The sequence below is a fragment of the Oncorhynchus keta genome, chromosome 23 (genome assembly GCF_023373465.1).
Source record: "Oncorhynchus keta strain PuntledgeMale-10-30-2019 chromosome 23, Oket_V2, whole genome shotgun sequence".
In the NCBI taxonomy this organism is placed as follows: domain Eukaryota; kingdom Metazoa; phylum Chordata; class Actinopteri; order Salmoniformes; family Salmonidae; genus Oncorhynchus; species Oncorhynchus keta.
Window position 1 is genome coordinate 36,061,528 of NC_068443.1, and position 20,386 is coordinate 36,081,913.

Here is a 20,386-nt window from a genome sequence, read left to right on the forward strand (position 1 = left end):
ATGGTGCCAGGTTTCCTTCAGACGCGACACTTGGCATTCAGGCCAAAGAGTTCAATCTTGGTTTCATCAGACCAGGAGCCTTTTGGCAAACAAGTGGGCTGTGTGCCTTTAATTGAAGAGTGGCTTCTGTCTGGCCACTCTACCAAAAAGGCCTGATTAGTGGAGTGCTTTAGAATGGCCTTCCTGAAGAGCTCATTGACTTTCAACGTGGCACCGTGGATTTCACCTTTCCAGCAAGTCAGTTCATCAAATGTCTGCCCTGTAAGTGCTGTTATTGTGAAGTGGAAATGTCTAGGAGCAACAACAGCTCGGCTGTAAAGGGGTAGGTCACACAAGCTCACAGAACGGGACCGCCAAATGCTGAAGCGCGTAACACGTAAAAAATAATCTAGATGATTCTGTGCTTTCAACTTTGTGGCAACAGTTTGGTGAAGGCCCTTTCCTGTTTCAGCATGACAATTCCCCGTGCACAAAACGAGGTCAATACAGAAATTGTTTGTCGAGACCGGTGTGGAAGAACTTGACTGGCTTGCACAGAGCCCTGACTTCAAACCCATCGAACATCCTTGGGACGAATTGGAACGACGACCACAAGCCAGGTCTAATCGCTCAACATCAGTGCCCGACCTCAGTAATGCTCTTGTGGCTGAATGGAAGTCCCCACAGCAATGTTCCATCATATAGTGGAAAGCCTTTCCAGAAGAGTGGAGACAGTTATTGCAACAAAGTGTTTACAGTGCCTTCAGAAAGCATTCACACCGCTTGACTTATTCCACATGTTGTGCTACAACCTGAATTCTAAACGGATAAAAATACAAATCTCACCTATCCACACAATACCCAATAACGACAAACTGAAAACACCTTTTGCAGCGATTACAGCTGCGAGTATTTAAGTCTCTAGCAGCGTTCCAAACCTGGATTGTCCAACATTTGCCCATTATTCTATGCAAAATTATTCAAGCTCTTTCAAATTGGTTGATCATTGCTAGACAACCATTTTCAGGTCTTACCATAGAGTTTGAGATAGATATAAGTCAAAACTGTACATTCATTGTCTGCTTGGTAAGCATCTCAGTGTAGATTTGGCCTTGTGTTTTAGGTTGTGGTCCTGCAGAAAGGTGAATTCATCTCTGTGTCTGGTAGAAAGTAGACTGAAAAGAAAGTAGACTGGACAAAAAAACAGAAAACTTGAGCATGCATAACTATTCACCCCCCCCAAAGTCAATACTTTGTAGAGCCACCTTTTGCAGTATTTACAGCTGCAAGTCTCTTGGGGTATGTCCCTATCAGCTTGGCACATCTATCCACTGAGATTTTTGCCCATTCTTCAAGGCAAAACTGCTCCAGCTCCTGGTGTACAGCAATCTTTAAGTCATACCACAAATTCTCAATGGGATTGAGGTCTGGGCTTTGACTAGGCCACTCCAAGACATTTAAATGTATCCCCTTAAACCACTCAAGTGTTGCATTTGCAGTAGGCTTAGCGTCATTGTCCTGCTGGAAGGTGAACCTCTGTCCCAGTCTCAAAGACTGAAACAGGTGTCCCTCAAGGATTTCCCTGTATTTAGTGCCATCCATCATTTCTTCAATTCTGACCAGTTTCCCAATCCCTGTCTATGAAAAACATCCCCACAGCATGATGCTGCCACCACCATGCTTCACTTAGGGGATAGTGTTCTCGGGGTGATGGGAGGTGTCGGGTTTCCTCCAGACATAGTGTTTTCCTTGATGACCAAAAAGCTCATTTTTAGTCTCATCTGACCAGAGTACCTTCTTCCATATGTTTGGGGAGTCTCCCACATGCCTTTTGTCGAACACCAAACGTGTTTGCTTATTTTTTCTTTAAGCAATGGCTTTTTTCTGGCCACTCAATACATATACACGCACCACTTTTCCGTTTTGTATTTTTTAATTTTTTTTTAAACAAGTAATTTTTTTCTTTTTACTTCATCAATTTTGACGATTTTGTGTATGTCCATTACATGAAATCCAAATAAAAATCTGTTTAAATGAAAGGTTAAATGCAACAAAATAGGAAAAAACGCCTAGGGGGATGAATACTTTTTCAAGGTACTCTAGGTGACCTTCGTTGCAAGGCATTAGAAAACCTTCCTGATCTTTGTGGTTGAATCTGTGTTTGAAATTCCCTGCTGGACTGAGGGACCTAACAGATAATTAATTGTATGTGTGGGGTAGAGAGACGAGGTAGTCATTAAAAAATCATGTTAAACATTATTAGTCCATGCAATTTATGTGACTTGTTAAGCATTTTTTAAAACTCCTGAGCCTATTTGGGCTTACCACAAAAAAAGGGGTTGAATTGACTCAAGATATTTCAAATTTTGTAAAAATGACAAAAAAGAGAATTCTCCATTGACATTATGGGATATTGTGTATAGGTAATTGACAAAACAATCTCAATTTAATCATTTTTTTATTCAGGCAGTAACACAACAAAATGTGGTCCAGGGGTGACATAGTGACATGAATATACGCAATTGAATCAGACGAATAAAATTATAATCTTGACAAATCGATTGTCTTTTAATGTTTTCTCAAGTGCCTAACCATTTTAGTTGGAATGTAAAATCATGACTTTCGTAACATTTAAGGGGCAATCCGCAGTTGAAACAAAAACAAAACAACAGACAGCCCGCCACTGTCTTTGGTAAACAGCTGAGGGATGGGGCTGGAGACAAATACAGTGTCTTCATACTTTCTGAAAAAAAAAAACTGTATATTTCTACATCCATTATTCACTTCATCCATTTACAATAATAAACTCTTTGTCTTTGAAATAACAAAAAAAGTATTGACAAATACAGCCCAGCTGTATCCATTCAGTAGCTCAACAACATACAAGCATTTCTAATAGTTATTTTCTTCAAGTAAATGTAAACTCCTTCAAGTTCCACATTGTATACAGAGTAAACTAACTTGCTTTTGTTCATGTAAGACATTTGTAATAGGTATCCATATTTAAAAACATAATAATTACTTAATAACTTAATAACAACTCAATATTCAACAATACAAAATAAATATTAAATACATAAATTAATCAATAATAAATAACTAAATAAAGCAAATTAAGCTAAAATGAGACCATCTTTAGAACACTGAGAAACTGTGTATTTGTGTACTTGAATAGAACCTAGTGTTTAAGTTATTTAAAGCTCTGAAGTCCTTTCTTTGAACAGAACACCTGGGTTCATGTCACTCAGGTGTGCCTCACTTGTGTTGACTGACGCCGACTCAAATGCTCTCAAAAAATCAGGCACTTGAAAGGACACCATCGGACAAGAACCCTTGACATTGCTGCACACCAGCCTCTCCAATGAAGCAGTGTTGACGATGTCAAAGCCCACACTCCCGCCGAACGTGCTGGGCATCCAGTATTCCGGCGAGCAAATGGGGTTTCCCAGGAGACCTTTCAGGGAGTAGGGTGCACCCATCTCGACCATAGTCTCCCCGAAAACAGCGTTAGGTCTGGGGCGCTCCACCAGAAGGCCTGGGTACAGCTCCACAGCATCTACATCCCCATATAGAATCTCTAGTTCCGCAGCCAGCTCTGTCTCTCCTGCAACACCAACAGAACAACAAACAAAGGGTTAATAACTCTAGCCTGCTACTCACAAATGTCTATACCACAATGCAGCAAAAGAAAGGCATGCAATACATCCTCACCTCCCCCCCAAAAAATAAGTTGACAAACAAGGTGCATGCTATGACAAGTCTGTGTTTTGGTCTTTATGGGAACTCAATGACACAAGTACAGACACCATACACTTGGATCACTCCCTCCCTGCCCACTCCCTCCCTGCCCACTCTCTATCAGCAGCTGTCATGAAGGTGGTAACCATGCCAATAACAAAAGAGCTGGACCAATCCTGTCACTTTATCCAGGGACTACTTCAGTTGCCATGGACCTGTGCTTACTAAATGTTACCTTTCACCTAGTAACTAAGTAACTATTAGATTGAGGATATACACATATCATAATAGGGTGTGTACAATTTTAGTTCTCACCTGTGAGGTCCTCAAAGGAGGTGTAGGCCCTCATGTTGAAGCGTTTCCTGTAGGCGTTGAGGGACTGGTAACGCATGTCTCTGCTGTGCTCCAGGGCCTTAGCTGCCACGCCCACTAGTGCAGGAGGCAGGTTCCGTCCACCAGCCACCTGGGAACCAAAGGGAATCAAGATCCTCGGTCAATATCAACTTTTGACACCTTTTTTTCTATGTAAAAAATATCTTGTTGGGGTATGGTGTCTGTTGTCATTCTCGTTAATATATTTCCAGCATTAGATATAGGTGTTGTTGCCCTACGAAGTGAACACCTACCAAACTCCAGTGCCATTATACAGCTCCACTCATTTATTCATTATTTAGCATATCAAGTTGATATAAGAATTGTCACTTAGGCCCCAATGAAAGACTATTGCTGTTAGGATCTTAGTGTCCACTCATTTCCGCTATTCCTCATTGGACCCCACGGTGTCCACCCCACCAGACAACTCACCCTTCCAGCGATCTGCTTGGTGAAGGACTCCACCAGGTTGTTGATGCCGTGCTCTGTGACCAGGGAGTTGTTGAAGACAAACTGGGGGTAGGTGTAGGCGCGGTCCTCAATGCTGAAGGTTTCAGGCATCAGCGGGTGCCAGTGGTACAGGGTATTGAACTCAGCTGCGATACGGTTCTGGTACTGGAAACGCTGGTTGAAGAGGAGCTCCGGGTCGAACTTGAGCTGGAAGTGGTAGCCACTCAGGTGCTGGACATAGTCCTCAATCACGATCTTAATGGTCTCGCCTGCGAGCCAGGAAAGAAGGGAGGGCGGGAGTAAGAGAATGCATGACAACACTCCTTGAGGTTGGTGAGACATTTCTCAATAAACACCTGACACCCAAATATAGAGTTTTGATCGGTTTTATACAGAGCTGTTTTCATCTGTATGCATTGTACAGTTTCTAGAACATACTTGAATATTGCCATACTTTGATCATATACGATTCCCATTATAAGGTCCTGAAGCGTTTATGACCAGTAGGTACAGTATGCGTGTCCACTTTTGGTACTGGTGACTCACCAATTAGGATAAGGCGTGTTGTCTGGAAGATGCGTTCGTCGTCCCATTCGGGATGCTCCTGCCTCAGGACGTCACAGACACGGTTGTGCTCGCGCAGCCAGATGGTGGCATACATCATGAGCCCGGGGACCAAGCCAAAATGCTCATGGCCCACAGCGAAGCGGTGCTCCTCTGGCACTTGAGGTGGGTAGTGCATCTCGGCACCAACCTCCCTTACCAATGGGGGGTAGACCTCACCGTTCAAAACCCGATACTTCAGTTTGCCATCCTTGAACAGCCTCAGCTTGTGCTGTCTCTCCAGAGTGTCTCCGTAAACATGGTTTAAGTCCACCTGAAACACAGAGGTAGAAAGTGAGTCCAAACATACCCTCTAAGCCTACGTTAACGTCAACCATGAAACAAAATGGAAACATATTTTCATGTGACAGACGCACTATTTGTCATGTATTGTAAATTAGACTTACGCCATGGCCCAAGGCTTTGGTGAAAGCTGGTCCTTTCATGAAGTCTGATTTGAAGAACTGGTGGGTGAAGTGCTGGGCGAAGAAGGCGAACATGAGATTGGAACCCTGAGGATCCGGAATGAACCGCTTCCTCAACAAAACCTTCTCCACCACGAGCTTGACATCCGGGAGCACTGCTCTTCCTATCAAGAGACAACAAAAAAAAGATGTTAGGAACATAATTGGGGTTCTATCTCAACAAAAAATGTATTTGGTTACTAAAGACAGTTCAAATAATGTCCATATGACTGCGTTATTGTTCCGTCTCCTTTTGGACTCTTGGGAAGTCTGTGACTTTCGACTGGTGGGAATGATTGAGTAACCCATCGGAGGGGAATTTTTAAGGTTATCATAATCTCAGGTAAACTGTAAGGAATCCCAAAAGACTGGTTAGGCATGAGCTCATTACCTGCGGTTCCCATAGGTGTAGGGCAGTCCTTTGGCAATGGGGGGAGCGTCCGTGTGTAGTAAGACAGGTTGGAGTAGGCCTCCCAGCTCTTGTAGCCATAATCAGCATTGTAAGTCGGTGGGCTGTCCACCAAATGTGAGCGGGCTATAGAGGCAAAGGCAGAAATATTAATTTTGTTAGGAAGCTGAGCAAAGACCTAATCTTTTAAATTGAATGTAAAAATTACAAATATTTTCAATGTATAATTTATTTATTTATTATATTCTTACTTTATCTCCATTACTTCCCATATCAGTAAATATCATATATCCACATAATTAATTGAGTCAACTTTCTTTCATTCATAGACAAATCTTAATGCAAACTTCTGTAATGCGCTGACGAAAAGGTTTTAATATTTCAACTTACATGTCAGGACATAGCTCATTATTGCGTTTCTCACAAAGGTGATCTTGTTTATGACGTTCCACAACCCTTTGTAGTGAGTAAGGATGTAGTGAATAGTGTTCGGAGCTGGTTTCAATGATATTTTTATCCATGTTAGGAATTCAGCTGCAGAGTGGATAGAAGTGGGAAATATGTATAACAACAATAACGAATAAATCGCGTTAATAAGAATCAAATCAAATCAAATCAAATGTATTTATATAGCCCTTCGTACATCAGCTGATATCTCAAAGTGCTGTACAGAAACCCAGCCTAAAACCCCAAACAGCAAGCAATGCATGTGTAAGAAGCACGGTGGCTAGGAAAAAGACCAAAACCTAAGAAGAAAACTAGAGAGGAACCAGGCCATGTGGGGTGGCCTGTCCTCTTCTGGCTGTGCCGGGTGGAGATTATAACAGAAGAATGCCCCATTATATCGTTGGAATAATCTGTATTACTGAAAAAGTTTTACTTACGTGTTGTGCAGTTCTTTCCATAATATCCAGTCCTTGTGCAGTCGCACTCATAGTTGTCAAAGCCTTTTGAATTACATAACCCCCTATTTTCACAAGGCTGTGCACAGCAAGGATCAACTGAAAAGATACGGCAAAAGTTTAGAAGGCTATACAAAATTATTATTAATGACTATTTTTTTTTCATTACAAGCATTATAATCTTTAACAAATTATTCAGATAAATCGAACACCTTATGTTCAGTAAAGGTATAATTTAGTTATTCACAATAGAATAACTAAAGATGAAAAAAATATTCACATGAGAATCAAAATAAATATGCTAACCTCCTTCGCAGAAGTAGAGCCCCACAGTCAAGAGCAAAACGATACAGATTACTTTATTCATCCCCGAAAGATTCTATTGAATCGCAATCCGGTATAAAATATCAAAAAATGTCAAATTCCAGTCGACTCCTGCTCACTTCTGGTCACAGTGATTCTGAGGTTCTTGGATGCCTGGTCCATATTTATGTATGAAGCTCATTCCAAGCTCCTACGCAAGCTATTACGCTCTTGTCGAGGGGAGCCGGGAGGGGAACATTTTAACCAATCATCTTCCTCTTGGAGGTATTTGGCCTATTCTGCATCCAGTCTATTTTGGCATCCACATAGTGAGAATTTAAAACAATAAAACAAAAGTAACGGTATTTACAGTGTATTCAATCACTGAACATTGTTTTTTCGTCTTATTTTATTATATTGTGTAAAGATTGATAAGAAAAGTAATACAATTTCTAAAAACGTATAACAGGCAGAATCTACCGCACATCCAAAATCGATTAGTGAAAAAATGAACATCAGGAAAAAGTATCCGCACACTTCCAGGTCGATCCAAAAAGTATTTTGATCGTAGCTATACTTTCGGTCAGTTGACCTCTGGTTCTCTGTGTGTCCTTATCTATCACTATGGTTTTTGGAGAAATGCTCCGTTGAAGGTCGACTGACCGAAAGCGTAACTACAATCAAAATAAATTTGCATCTGACGTGTGTTGAGACTTTTTCTTGTTTTCCCACTGAATATTGATAACAAAACTGAAAGAAAGACATCCTACAGACCTACACTGTTGCGACTAAGTAGCCATTGTTATTTGAGACACCAGGCTAATACCACACTAAAGTTTGTCGGCCATAGGGAAGATTTACTTTACCATCATAGGCTATCTGACGCTGTCAACAAACGTTTTGGCACACAATACTAAAGTATTTGGACTTTGTTGTGTTTATATCCTCAACAGTTTTTGGTACATGTATATGTATCTGTTTCGGGTTGTAACATTTGTATGTGTTTTAAATTGTTAACCCTCCTGTTATGTTGAGGGTCAATTTGACCCATTTCTGCTTTTGAGTTGTCTAAAATACTAGTTTACCTCTGTTTTTCGCCATGAAATGAAATTACTTTTCCTAATTGAGGGTCATAAACCTAACTTCAAAATGTGGACACACTGATGTGTTGTGGAATGTCTGTAGATTTTGTATTCAAACATGAGTTGGTGCGTAATTTTGACCAAGGAGGCTTTCATGTGTATAGATATTTGCACAGGTCCAAAATAAACAAGTGTCTTTGATGTGTTTTGTTTGACTGGTTCTGGTTGCACTTTTATAATTCTGTTTGGGTGAAAAGGAGCTTTCCCCAAGCTTCTCCTTCTCAGTGCAAGAGCAGCAGATCTCTGACACAGACACTGCAAAAATGAGCAAAAAAAAAAAATGTCAGTCAACGAAGCCTCCTCACAAATTCTGGACTGTGACAGTGAAATAGAAGAAGAGGTTTCAGAGACAGAAGACATTTCAGAGATAGAGGACAATGCTGTTGATGATCCAGATAATGCGTTTTTCTTTGGTGAAGAGGATTCAAAGGAGGGGTCTGGTATGCCATCCCCTCCATCAGATGAGAGGACATGAAAGTCTAAAGAAGGTACTATAAGGAAGTCAAGGTAGACTGTCAGCTTCCAGTGTAATCAAAATAGTTCCAGGGCCTACACAATTTGCCCCCCTCGCCAAGACGGTAAAACCAGCACCACTTGTGTAGAATGCAATGAACACATCTGCAGAAAGCACACATGTACATTGTGTTCAACATGTGGAGAGAAAGACTGAATGGCTCATTTTGATCAATAGGGTCAAATCACATCTAAATGTTACTGTTACTGGGAATTCAAAAACAATGCCTGCTTAGGGAAACAGAAAAGGCTTGTTTGTGAGAAAGGAAATATGTTTAACAAAAAGTTCTCAAATATATCGTTTTTGAAATTAAATGTTCTTGTATTTCTTTCTTTCTGTAAGGTCTGAGAAGACAAAATAAAGTTTGGTCTGTTTTTACTTGGTTCTTTGACTGTCTTGAGTGTGTTTAAACTGTGTGTGTCAATCTGACCCAATCCACAATGGATGTCATCCCCCCTCATATTAACACAATATTATTTTACTTTGAAAATGCATTATTGGTAAACTTCCAAAGCAATAACCAGTATGTAAGGCATGGACCATATATATAGAAATCATGGACATTTGTTTAGTAAAAACAGTAGGATAAATATAAATGTTCTCTTCATTCCTTTTTAAGAGCTTTGTCAAAACGGACCACGTGCACGGACCATGTACAGTATGGACGGTGGGAGCTGTATGGACGGTCAGACGCATTTGTCGTCATTTGGCGCCGACATGTGGACAAATGTACAACTGTCTTTACAGCAGTGGTGGAAAAAGTACGAAATTGTCATACTTGAGTAAAAGTAGAAATACCTTAATATAAAATGACTGAAGAAAAAGTCAAAGTCACCCAGTAAAATACTACTTGAGTAAAAGTCTAAAAGTACTTGGTTTTAAAAATACTTAAGTATCAAAAGTAAATGGAATTGCGAAAGTGTAGTTAGGTATCAAAAGTAAAAGCAGATATAATTTAAAATTCCTTATATTAAGCAAACCAGACGACACAATTGTTTTATTGACGAATAGCCAGGGAGAGTACTCCAACACTCAAACATAATTCACAAACGAAGCATTGTGAACAGGGCTCCGGGCAGCCGAGCGGAAATGGAGGAAAACTCGCCTCCCTGCGGACCTGGCATCCTTTCACTCCCTCCTCTCTACATTTTCCTCCGCTGTCTCTGCTGCTAAAGCCACTTTCTACCACTCTAAATTCCAAGCATCTGCCCCTAACCCTAGGAAGCTCTTTGCCACCTTCTCCTCCCTCCTGAATCCTCCTCCCCCCCCCCCTCCTCCCTCTCTGCAGATGACTTCGTCAACCATTTTGAAAAGAAGGTCGACGACATCCGATCCTCGTTTGCTAAGTCAAACGACACCGCTGGTTCTGCTCACACTGCCCTACCCTGTGCTCTGACCTCTTTCTCCCTCTCTCTCCAGATGAAATCTCGCGTCTTGTGACGGCCGGCCGCCCAACAACCTGCCCGCTTGACCCTATCCCCTCCTCTCTTCTCCAGACCATTTCCGGAGACCTTCTCCCTTACCTCACCTCGCTCATCAACTCATCCCTGACCGCTGGCTACGTCCCTTCCGTCTTCAAGAGAGCGAGAGTTGCACCCCTTCTGAAAAAACCTACACTCGATCCCTCCGATGTCAACAACTACAGACCAGTATCCCTTCTTTCTTTTCTCTCCAAAACTCTTGAACGTGCTGTCCTTGGCCAGCTCTCCCGCTATCTCTCTCAGAATGACCTTCTTGATCCAAATCAGTCAGGTTTCAAGACTAGTCATTCAACTGAGACTGCTCTTCTCTGTATCACGGAGGCGCTCCGCACTGCTAAAGCTAACTCTCTCTCCTCTGCTCTCATCCTTCTAGACCTATCGGCTGCCTTCGATACTGTGAACCATCAGATCCTCCTCTCCACCCTCTCCGAGTTGGGCATCTCCGGCGCGGCCCACGCTTGGATTGCGTCCTACCTGACAGGTCGCTCCTACCAGGTGGCGTGGCGAGAATCTGTCTCCTCACCACGCGCTCTCACCACTGGTGTCCCCAGGGCTCTGTTCTAGGCCCTCTTCTATTCTCGCTATACACCAAGTCACTTGGCTCTGTCATAACCTCACATGGTCTCTCGTATCATTGCTATGCAGACGACACACAATTAATTTCTCCTTTCCCCTTCTGATGACCAGGTGGCGAATCGCATCTCTGCATGTCTGGCAGACATATCAGTGTGGATGACGGATCACCACCTCAAGCTGAACCTCGGCAAGACGGAGCTGCTCTTCCTCCCGGGAAGGACTGCCCGTTCCATGATCTCGCCATCACGGTTGACAACTCCATTGTGTCCTCCTCCCAGAGCATTAAGAACCTTGGCGTGATCCTGGACAACACCCTGTCGTTCTCAACTAACATCAAGGCGGTGGCCCGTTCCTGTAGGTTCATGCTCTACAACATCCGCAGAGTACGACCCTGCCTCACACAGGAAGCGGCGCAGGTCCTAATCCAGGCACTTGTCATCATCCGTCTGGATTACTGCAACTCGCTGTTGGCTGGGCTCCCTGCCTGTGCCATTAAACCCCTACAACTCATCCAGAACGCCGCAGCCCGTCTGGTGTTCAACCTTCCCAAGTTCTCTCACGTCACCCCGCTCCTCCGCTCTCTCCACTGGCTTCCAGTTGAAGCTCGCATCCGCTACAAGACCATGGTGCTTGCCTACGGAGCTGTGAGGGGAACGGCACCTCAGTACCTCCAGGCTCTGATCAGGCCCTACACCCAAACAAGGGCACTGCGTTCATCCACCTCTGGCCTGCTCGCCTCCCTACCACTGAGGAAGTACAGTTCCCGCTCAGCCCAGTCAAAACTGTTCGCTGCTCTGGCCCCCAATGGTGGAACAAACTCCCTCACGACGCCAGGACAGCGGAGTCAATCACCACCTTCCGGAGACACCTGAAACCCCACCTCTTTAAGGAATACCTAGGATAGGATAAAGTAATCCTTCTCACCCCCCTTAAAAGATTTAGATGCACTATTGTAAAGTGGCTGTTCCACTGGATGTCATAAGGTGAATGCACCAATTTGTAAGTCGCTCTGGATAAGAGCGTCTGCTAAATGACTTAAATGTAATGTAAATGTGTTTAGTGAGTCTGCCAGATCAGATGTACTGTATCTCCACCAGAATTCCCACCAGCTTGGTACAAGGTCGTGAAGTTTCTCATTAGCAGCTTTGAGAAATTCCTTGTATATAATGCTCACCCACCCGGGGGCTTTGGCTTAGTTTGACCAAACTTGCCAGGCAGGCTCAGACTCGAGGGGGCAGTGTTGCTTTAGTCGGTCTCTGACCGCGTTTATCTATCTGTCTTGGCGTATAAAACAGATAAGGACTTCTCCTTAGTGTGTGGGTTGCTCAGATGGGTGTATAGGGTATAGGGTTGGGGACCGTTCCATCATGATAGGACAATAAATGAATAGCCTATTTGTCATTTATTTTCAAATGTATATCCCATATCTGCACAAAATAGAAAACTCTGTCACAACTCCTGCTCACAGACACACATGGGTTCTGGCATTTGCAACCATTTCCATTTTTCCCCACACTTTTCCAATCACAACCACACCCGCACATACCCACATACTGGCTCTCTATGTCCTCTGTTTATTGTGTTTTTATACCCTACCATGTTGATTCCCACCTAATTTCGGGCTTTTGAGTACTTTTGTATTCCAGTTCCTTTATATTTGAAAAAAAAGTATTATTTCTATAATTGTCCCTTCTTCTAATGCTGTCTTTTATCCATTTATAAAAATAAATTTAAACATAAATTATTTTACAACATTCCCTATCGTGAATGGTATAGTGTATTTGTAATTTATGTCTTTAGCAATTTGTTTTGTTTTGTTTTCCTCTTTTTTTATTACAATCCCCATGGATAGTATTGGGTGTTCCATTATTCAAACGTCGTATTATTTCAAATATCCATGCGGCCTAGTGGTTAGGGTGTTGGACCAGTAACTGAAAGGTTTCATGTTCAAATCCCCGAGCTGACAAGGTACAAATCTGTCGTTCTGCCCCTGAGCAGGCAGTTGACCCACTGTTCCTAGGCTGTCATTGAAAATAAGAATTTGTTCTTAACTGACTTGTCTAAAGGTAGTCTTGGTGTCTCAGAATAGTTGGTTATCGATTACGAGAGCTACACGTTTCCATTTTAGTCTACTCACTTTGAAGAGTGGGTAGAGAACTGTGCCGTTCTGCAATTTCCATCAGGAACTGATCATTCATGTCTATTTTCGTGCCAGCAAGTCATTTGCTCAGGCATTTAACCATTATTTATCCTTAAAGAATGCAAATCTGACTCAATCTATGTCATGCTAAAGTTTGATTTTACTCTACAGTATCACCTGGGATCTGTAGCGTTTTAACCAGGAAATCTTTCACCACACTCGCTGGATCTTCACCCTCATTTCCTTTAATACCGGTAAATACCATATTTTCCCGCCTTGATCTAGTCTGTATTTCAAGTAAGATTTCTCTCAGAGTAACGTCCGTTTCAATAGTACTGACTGCACCTTTAAGCTTGTTTCTTTCTTTCTCTTTTGTCGCGTCTTTTCGTCACTCATCTCAAGTTCAAGTCAGCCCAATATAATTGATCGACTTTAGCAAGTTGGTTTCTTTTCCTGGTGGTGAAAAGCATACCTCGTTTGTGCCAGTCGAGGAGTCTAGTTTTCTTTTGGGGATTGGTTCTCTGTGCTTATTCTTCAACATGTTTTGGTGTTGAATGTATTGGTAATATTGGTTGATATACATATCTATAGTCTTATCATTTGTTTTGTGTTATCCAGATTGAAGGTTATTTCCCACCAGTATACGAGTATGTGGAGTGAAATGCTAATATTTAGTCAGATTTACAGATATTGAATATTAGGTTTTTATCTTGAGGCATTCTGCTCTGTTGTCTATAGTCCGCCATTGATCCCTATCAACAGAGTAAACGTTATCATATGATTCATGTTTTATTAAGTACGCTGTGACAAGTATTGTAAATAATTATGTGTTCCTGGGTTCCTATGTCCATTACATGAAATCCAAATAAAAATCTGTTTAAATGAAAGGTTAAATGCAACAAAATAGGAAAAAACGCCTGGGGGATGAATACTTTTTCAAGGTACTCTAGGTGACCTTCGTTGCAAGGCATTAGAAAACCTTCCTGATCTTTGTGGTTGAATCTGTGTTTGAAATTCCCTGCTGGACTGAGGGACCTAACAGATAATTGTATGTGTGGGGTAGAGAGACGAGGTGGTCATTAAAAAATCATGTTAAACATTATTAGTCCATGCAATTTATGTGACTTGTTAAGCATTTTTTAAACTCCTGAGCCTATTTGGGCTTACCACAAAAAAAGGGGTTGAATTGACTCAAGATATTTCAAATTTTGTAAAAATGTCAAAAAGATCATTCTCCATTGACATTATGGGATATTGTGTATAGGTAATTGACAAAACAATCTCAATTTAATCATTTTTTTATTCAGGCAGTAACACAACAAAATGTGGTCCAGGGGTGACATAGTGACATGAATATACGCAATTGAATCAGACGAATAAAATTATAATCTTGACAAATCGATTGTCTTTTAATGTTTTCTCAAGTGCCTAACCATTTTAGTTGGAATGTAAAATCATGACTTTCGTAACATTTAAGGGGCAATCCGCAGTTGAAACAAAAACAAAACAACAGACAGCCCGCCACTGTCTTTGGTAAACAGCTGAGGGATGGGGCTGGAGACAAATACAGTGTCTTCATACTTTCTGAAAAAAAAAACTGTATATTTCTACATCCATTATTCACTTCATCCATTTACAATAATAAACTCTTTGTCTTTGAAATAACAAAAAAAGTATTGACAAATACAGCCCAGCTGTATCCATTCAGTAGCTCAACAACATACAAGCATTTCTAATAGTTATTTTCTTCAAGTAAATGTAAACTCCTTCAAGTTCCACATTGTATACAGAGTAAACTAACTTGCTTTTGTTCATGTAAGACATTTGTAATAGGTATCCATATTTAAAAACATAATAATTACTTAATAACTTAATAACAACTCAATATTCAACAATACAAAATAAATATTAAATACATAAATTAATCAATAATAAATAACTAAATAAAGCAAATTAAGCTAAAATGAGACCATCTTTAGAACACTGAGAAACTGTGTATTTGTGTACTTGAATAGAACCTAGTGTTTAAGTTATTTAAAGCTCTGAAGTCCTTTCTTTGAACAGAACACCTAAATCAAAAAAAGTTGACAAACAAGGTGCATGCTATGACAAGTCTGTGTTTTGGTCTTTATGGGAACTCAATGACACAAGCTCTGTCTCTCCTGCAACACCAACAGACACCATACAAATGTCTATACCACAATGGCAATACATCCTCACCTCCCCCAAAAAATAATGACAAACAACTGCTATGACCTCCCTGCCCACCATCCCTCCCTGCCCACTCCCTCCCTGCCCACTCTCTATCAGCAGCTGTCATGAAGGTGGTAACCATGCCAATAACAAAAGAGCTGGACCAATCCTGTCACTTTATCCAGGGACTACTTCAGTTGCCATGGACCTGTGCTTACTAAATGTTACCTTTCACCTAGTAACTAAGTAACTATTAGATTGAGGATATACACATATCATAATAGGGTGTGTACAATTTTAGTTCTCACCTGTGAGGTCCTCAAAGGAGGTGTAGGCCCTCATGTTGAAGCGTTTCCTGTAGGCGTTGAGGGACTGGTAACGCATGTCTCTGCTGTGCTCCAGGGCCTTAGCTGCCACGCCCACTAGTGCAGGAGGCAGGTTCCGTCCACCAGCCACCTGGGAACCAAAGGGAATCAAGATCCTCGGTCAATATCAACTTTTGACACCTTTTTTTCTATGTAAAAAATATCTTGTTGGGGTATGGTGTCTGTTGTCATTCTCGTTAATATATTTCCAGCATTAGATATAGGTGTTGTTGCCCTACGAAGTGAACACCTACCAAACTCCAGTGCCATTATACAGCTCCACTCATTTATTCATTATTTAGCATATCAAGTTGATATAAGAATTGTCACTTAGGCCCCAATGAAAGACTATTGCTGTTAGGATCTTAGTGTCCACTCATTTCCGCTATTCCTCATTGGACCCCACGGTGTCCACCCCACCAGACAACTCACCCTTCCAGCGATCTGCTTGGTGAAGGACTCCACCAGGTTGTTGATGCCGTGCTCTGTGACCAGGGAGTTGTTGAAGACAAACTGGGGGTAGGTGTAGGCGCGGTCCTCAATGCTGAAGGTTTCAGGCATCAGCGGGTGCCAGTGGTACAGGGTATTGAACTCAGCTGCGATACGGTTCTGGTACTGGAAACGCTGGTTGAAGAGGAGCTCCGGGTCGAACTTGAGCTGGAAGTGGTAGCCACTCAGGTGCTGGACATAGTCCTCAATCACGATCTTAATGGTCTCGCCTGCGAGCCAGGAAAGAAGGGAGGGCGGGAGTAAGAGAATGCATGACAACACTCCTTGAGGTTGGTGAGACATTTCTCAATAAACACCTGACACCCAAATATAGAGTTTTGATCGGTTTTATACAGAGCTGTTTTCATCTGTATGCATTGTACAGTTTCTAGAACATACTTGAATATTGCCATACTTTGATCATATACGATTCCCATTATAAGGTCCTGAAGCGTTTATGACCAGTAGGTACAGTATGCGTGTCCACTTTTGGTACTGGTGACTCACCAATTAGGATAAGGCGTGTTGTCTGGAAGATGCGTTCGTCGTCCCATTCGGGATGCTCCTGCCTCAGGACGTCACAGACACGGTTGTGCTCGCGCAGCCAGATGGTGGCATACATCATGAGCCCGGGGACCAAGCCAAAATGCTCATGGCCCACAGCGAAGCGGTGCTCCTCTGGCACTTGAGGTGGGTAGTGCATCTCGGCACCAACCTCCCTTACCAATGGGGGGTAGACCTCACCGTTCAAAACCCGATACTTCAGTTTGCCATCCTTGAACAGCCTCAGCTTGTGCTGTCTCTCCAGAGTGTCTCCGTAAACATGGTTTAAGTCCACCTGAAACACAGAGGTAGAAAGTGAGTCCAAACATACCCTCTAAGCCTACGTTAACGTCAACCATGAAACAAAATGGAAACATATTTTCATGTGACAGACGCACTATTTGTCATGTATTGTAAATTAGACTTACGCCATGGCCCAAGGCTTTGGTGAAAGCTGGTCCTTTCATGAAGTCTGATTTGAAGAACTGGTGGGTGAAGTGCTGGGCGAAGAAGGCGAACATGAGATTGGAACCCTGAGGATCCGGAATGAACCGCTTCCTCAACAAAACCTTCTCCACCACGAGCTTGACATCCGGGAGCACTGCTCTTCCTATCAAGAGACAACAAAAAAGATGTTAGGAACATAATTGGGGTTCTATCTCAACAAAAATGTATTTGGTTACTAAAGACAGTTCAAATAATGTCCATATGACTGCGTTATTGTTCCGTCTCCTTTTGGACTCTTGGGAAGTCTGTGACTTTCGACTGGTGGGAATGATTGAGTAACCCATCGGAGGGGAATTTTTAAGGTTATCATAATCTCAGGTAAACTGTAAGGAATCCCAAAAGACTGGTTAGGCATGAGCTCATTACCTGCGGTTCCCATAGGTGTAGGGCAGTCCTTTGGCAATGGGGGGAGCGTCCGTGTGTAGTAAGACAGGTTGGAGTAGGCCTCCCAGCTCTTGTAGCCATAATCAGCATTGTAAGTCGGTGGGCTGTCCACCAAATGTGAGCGGGCTATAGAGGCAAAGGCAGAAATATTAATTTTGTTAGGAAGCTGAGCAAAGACCTAATCTTTTAAATTGAATGTAAAAATTACAAATATTTTCAATGTATAATTTATTTATTTATTATATTCTTACTTTATCTCCATTACTTCCCATATCAGTAAATATCATATATCCACATAATTAATTGAGTCAACTTTCTTTCATTCATAGACAAATCTTAATGCAAACTTCTGTAATGCGCTGACGAAAAGGTTTTAATATTTCAACTTACATGTCAGGACATAGCTCATTATTGCGTTTCTCACAAAGGTGATCTTGTTTATGACGTTCCACAACCCTTTGTAGTGAGTAAGGATGTAGTGAATAGTGTTCGGAGCTGGTTTCAATGATATTTTTATCCATGTTAGGAATTCAGCTGCAGAGTGGATAGAAGTGGGAAATATGTATAACAACAATAACGAATAAATCGCGTTAATAAGAATCAAATCAAATCAAATCAAATGTATTTATATAGCCCTTCGTACATCAGCTGATATCTCAAAGTGCTGTACAGAAACCCAGCCTAAAACCCCAAACAGCAAGCAATGCATGTGTAAGAAGCACGGTGGCTAGGAAAAAGACCAAAACCTAAGAAGAAAACTAGAGAGGAACCAGGCCATGTGGGGTGGCCTGTCCTCTTCTGGCTGTGCCGGGTGGAGATTATAACAGAAGAATGCCCCATTATATCGTTGGAATAATCTGTATTACTGAAAAGTTTTACTTACGTGTTGTGCAGTTCTTTCCATAATATCCAGTCCTTGTGCAGTCGCACTCATAGTTGTCAAAGCCTTTTGAATTACATAACCCCTATTTTCACAAGGCTGTGCACAGCAAGGATCAACTGAAAAGATACGGCAAAAGTTTAGAAGGCTATACAAAATTATTATTAATGACTATTTTTTTTTCATTACAAGCATTATAATCTTTAACAAATTATTCAGATAAATCGAACACCTTATGTTCAGTAAAGGTATAATTTAGTTATTCACAATAGAATAACTAAAGATGAAAAAAATATTCACATGAGAATCAAAATAAATATGCTAACCTCCTTCGCAGAAGTAGAGCCCCACAGTCAAGAGCAAAACGATACAGATTACTTTATTCATCCCCGAAAGATTCTATTGAATCGCAATCCGGTATAAAATGTCAAATTCCAGTCGACTCCTGCTCACTTCTGGTCACAGTGATTCTGAGGTTCTTGGATGCCTGGTCCATATTTATGTATGAAGCTCATTCCAAGCTCCTACGCAAGCTATTACGCTCTTGTCGAGGGGAGCCGGGAGGGGAACATTTTAACCAATCATCTTCCTCTTGGAGGTATTTGGCCTATTCTGCATCCAGTCTATTTTGGCATCCACATAGTGAGAATTTAAAACAATAAAACAAAAGTAACGGTATTTACAGTGTATTCAATCACTGAACATTGTTTTTTCGTCTTATTTTATTATATTGTGTAAAGATTGATAAGAAAAGTAATACAATTTCTAAAAACGTATAACAGGCAGAATCTACCGCACATCCAAAATCGATTAGTGAAAAAATGAACATCAGGAAAAAGTATCCGCACACTTCCAGGTCGATCCAAAAGTATTTTGATCGTAGCTATACTTTCGGTCAGTTGACCTCTGGTTCTCTGTGTGTCCTTATCTATCACTATGGTTTTTGGAGAAATGCTCCGTTGAAGGTCGACTGACCGAAAGCGTAACTACAATCAAAATAAATTTGCATCTGACGTGTGTTGAGACTTTTTCTTGTTTTCCCACTGAATATTGATAACAAAACTGAAAGAAAGACATCCTACAGACCTACACTGTTGCGACTAAGTAGCCATTGTTATTTGAGACACCAGGCTAATACCACACTAAAGTTTGTCGGCCATAGGGAAGATTTACTTTACCATCATAGGCTATCTGACGCTGTCAACAAACGTTTTGGCACACAATACTAAAGTATTTGGACTTTGTTGTGTTTATATCCTCAACAGTTTTTGGTACATGTATATGTATCTGTTTCGGGTTGTAACATTTGTATGTGTTTTAAATTGTTAACCCTCCTGTTATGTTGAGGGTCAATTTGACCCATTTCTGCTTTTGAGTTGTCTAAAATACTAGTTTACCTCTGTTTTTCGCCATGAAATGAAATTACTTTTCCTAATTGAGGGTCATAAACCTAACTTCAAAATGTGGACACACTGATGTGTTGTGGAATGTCTGTAGATTTTGTATTCAAACATGAGTTGGTGCGTAATTTTGACCAAGGAGGCTTTCATGTGTATAGATATTTGCACAGGTCCAAAATAAACAAGTGTCTTTGATGTGTTTTGTTTGACTGGTTCTGGTTGCACTTTTATAATTCTGTTTGGGTGAAAAGGAGCTTTCCCCAAGCTTCTCCTTCTCAGTGCAAGAGCAGCAGATCTCTGACACAGACACTGCAAAAATGAGCTCCAAAAAAAAAATGTCAGTCAACGAAGCCTCCTCACAAATTCTGGACTGTGACAGTGAAATAGAAGAAGAGGTTTCAGAGACAGAAGACATTTCAGAGATAGAGGACAATGCTGTTGATGATCCAGATAATGCGTTTTTTCTTTGGTGAAGAGGATTCAAAGGAGGGGTCTGGTATGCCATCCCCTCCATCAGATGAGAGGACATGAAAGTCTAAAGAAGGTACTATA

At 41.4% G+C, this 20,386-nt stretch overlaps 1 protein-coding gene across 4 annotated transcripts; it reads right to left on the bottom strand.

Annotated features, from left to right (window-relative positions):
• Positions 1 to 2,420: 2,420 nt before the first annotated feature.
• LOC118402246 (prostaglandin G/H synthase 2-like) lies at positions 2,421 to 18,925 on the bottom strand. Of its 4 annotated transcripts, none has more exons than XM_035800288.2 (9): positions 18,761 to 18,925; positions 6,900 to 7,016; positions 6,406 to 6,549; positions 5,998 to 6,141; positions 5,550 to 5,731; positions 5,086 to 5,416; positions 4,522 to 4,808; positions 4,033 to 4,180; positions 2,421 to 3,583 (listed from the first exon to the last, which is right to left on the bottom strand). In XM_035800288.2, the coding sequence occupies exons 1-9, from the start codon at positions 18,819 to 18,821 to the stop codon at positions 3,174 to 3,176; spliced, it is 1,824 nt and encodes a 607-aa protein (XP_035656181.1). In that variant the 5' UTR covers positions 18,822 to 18,925; the 3' UTR covers positions 2,421 to 3,173. The 4 variants fall into 4 exon arrangements, with proteins under 4 accessions (XP_035656181.1, XP_052333069.1, XP_052333070.1 ...); XM_052477109.1 differs by lacking the exon at positions 18,761 to 18,925 and adding an exon at positions 7,224 to 7,330; XM_052477110.1 differs by lacking the exons at positions 6,900 to 7,016; positions 18,761 to 18,925 and adding an exon at positions 18,438 to 18,514.
• Positions 18,926 to 20,386: the final 1,461 nt, after the last annotated feature.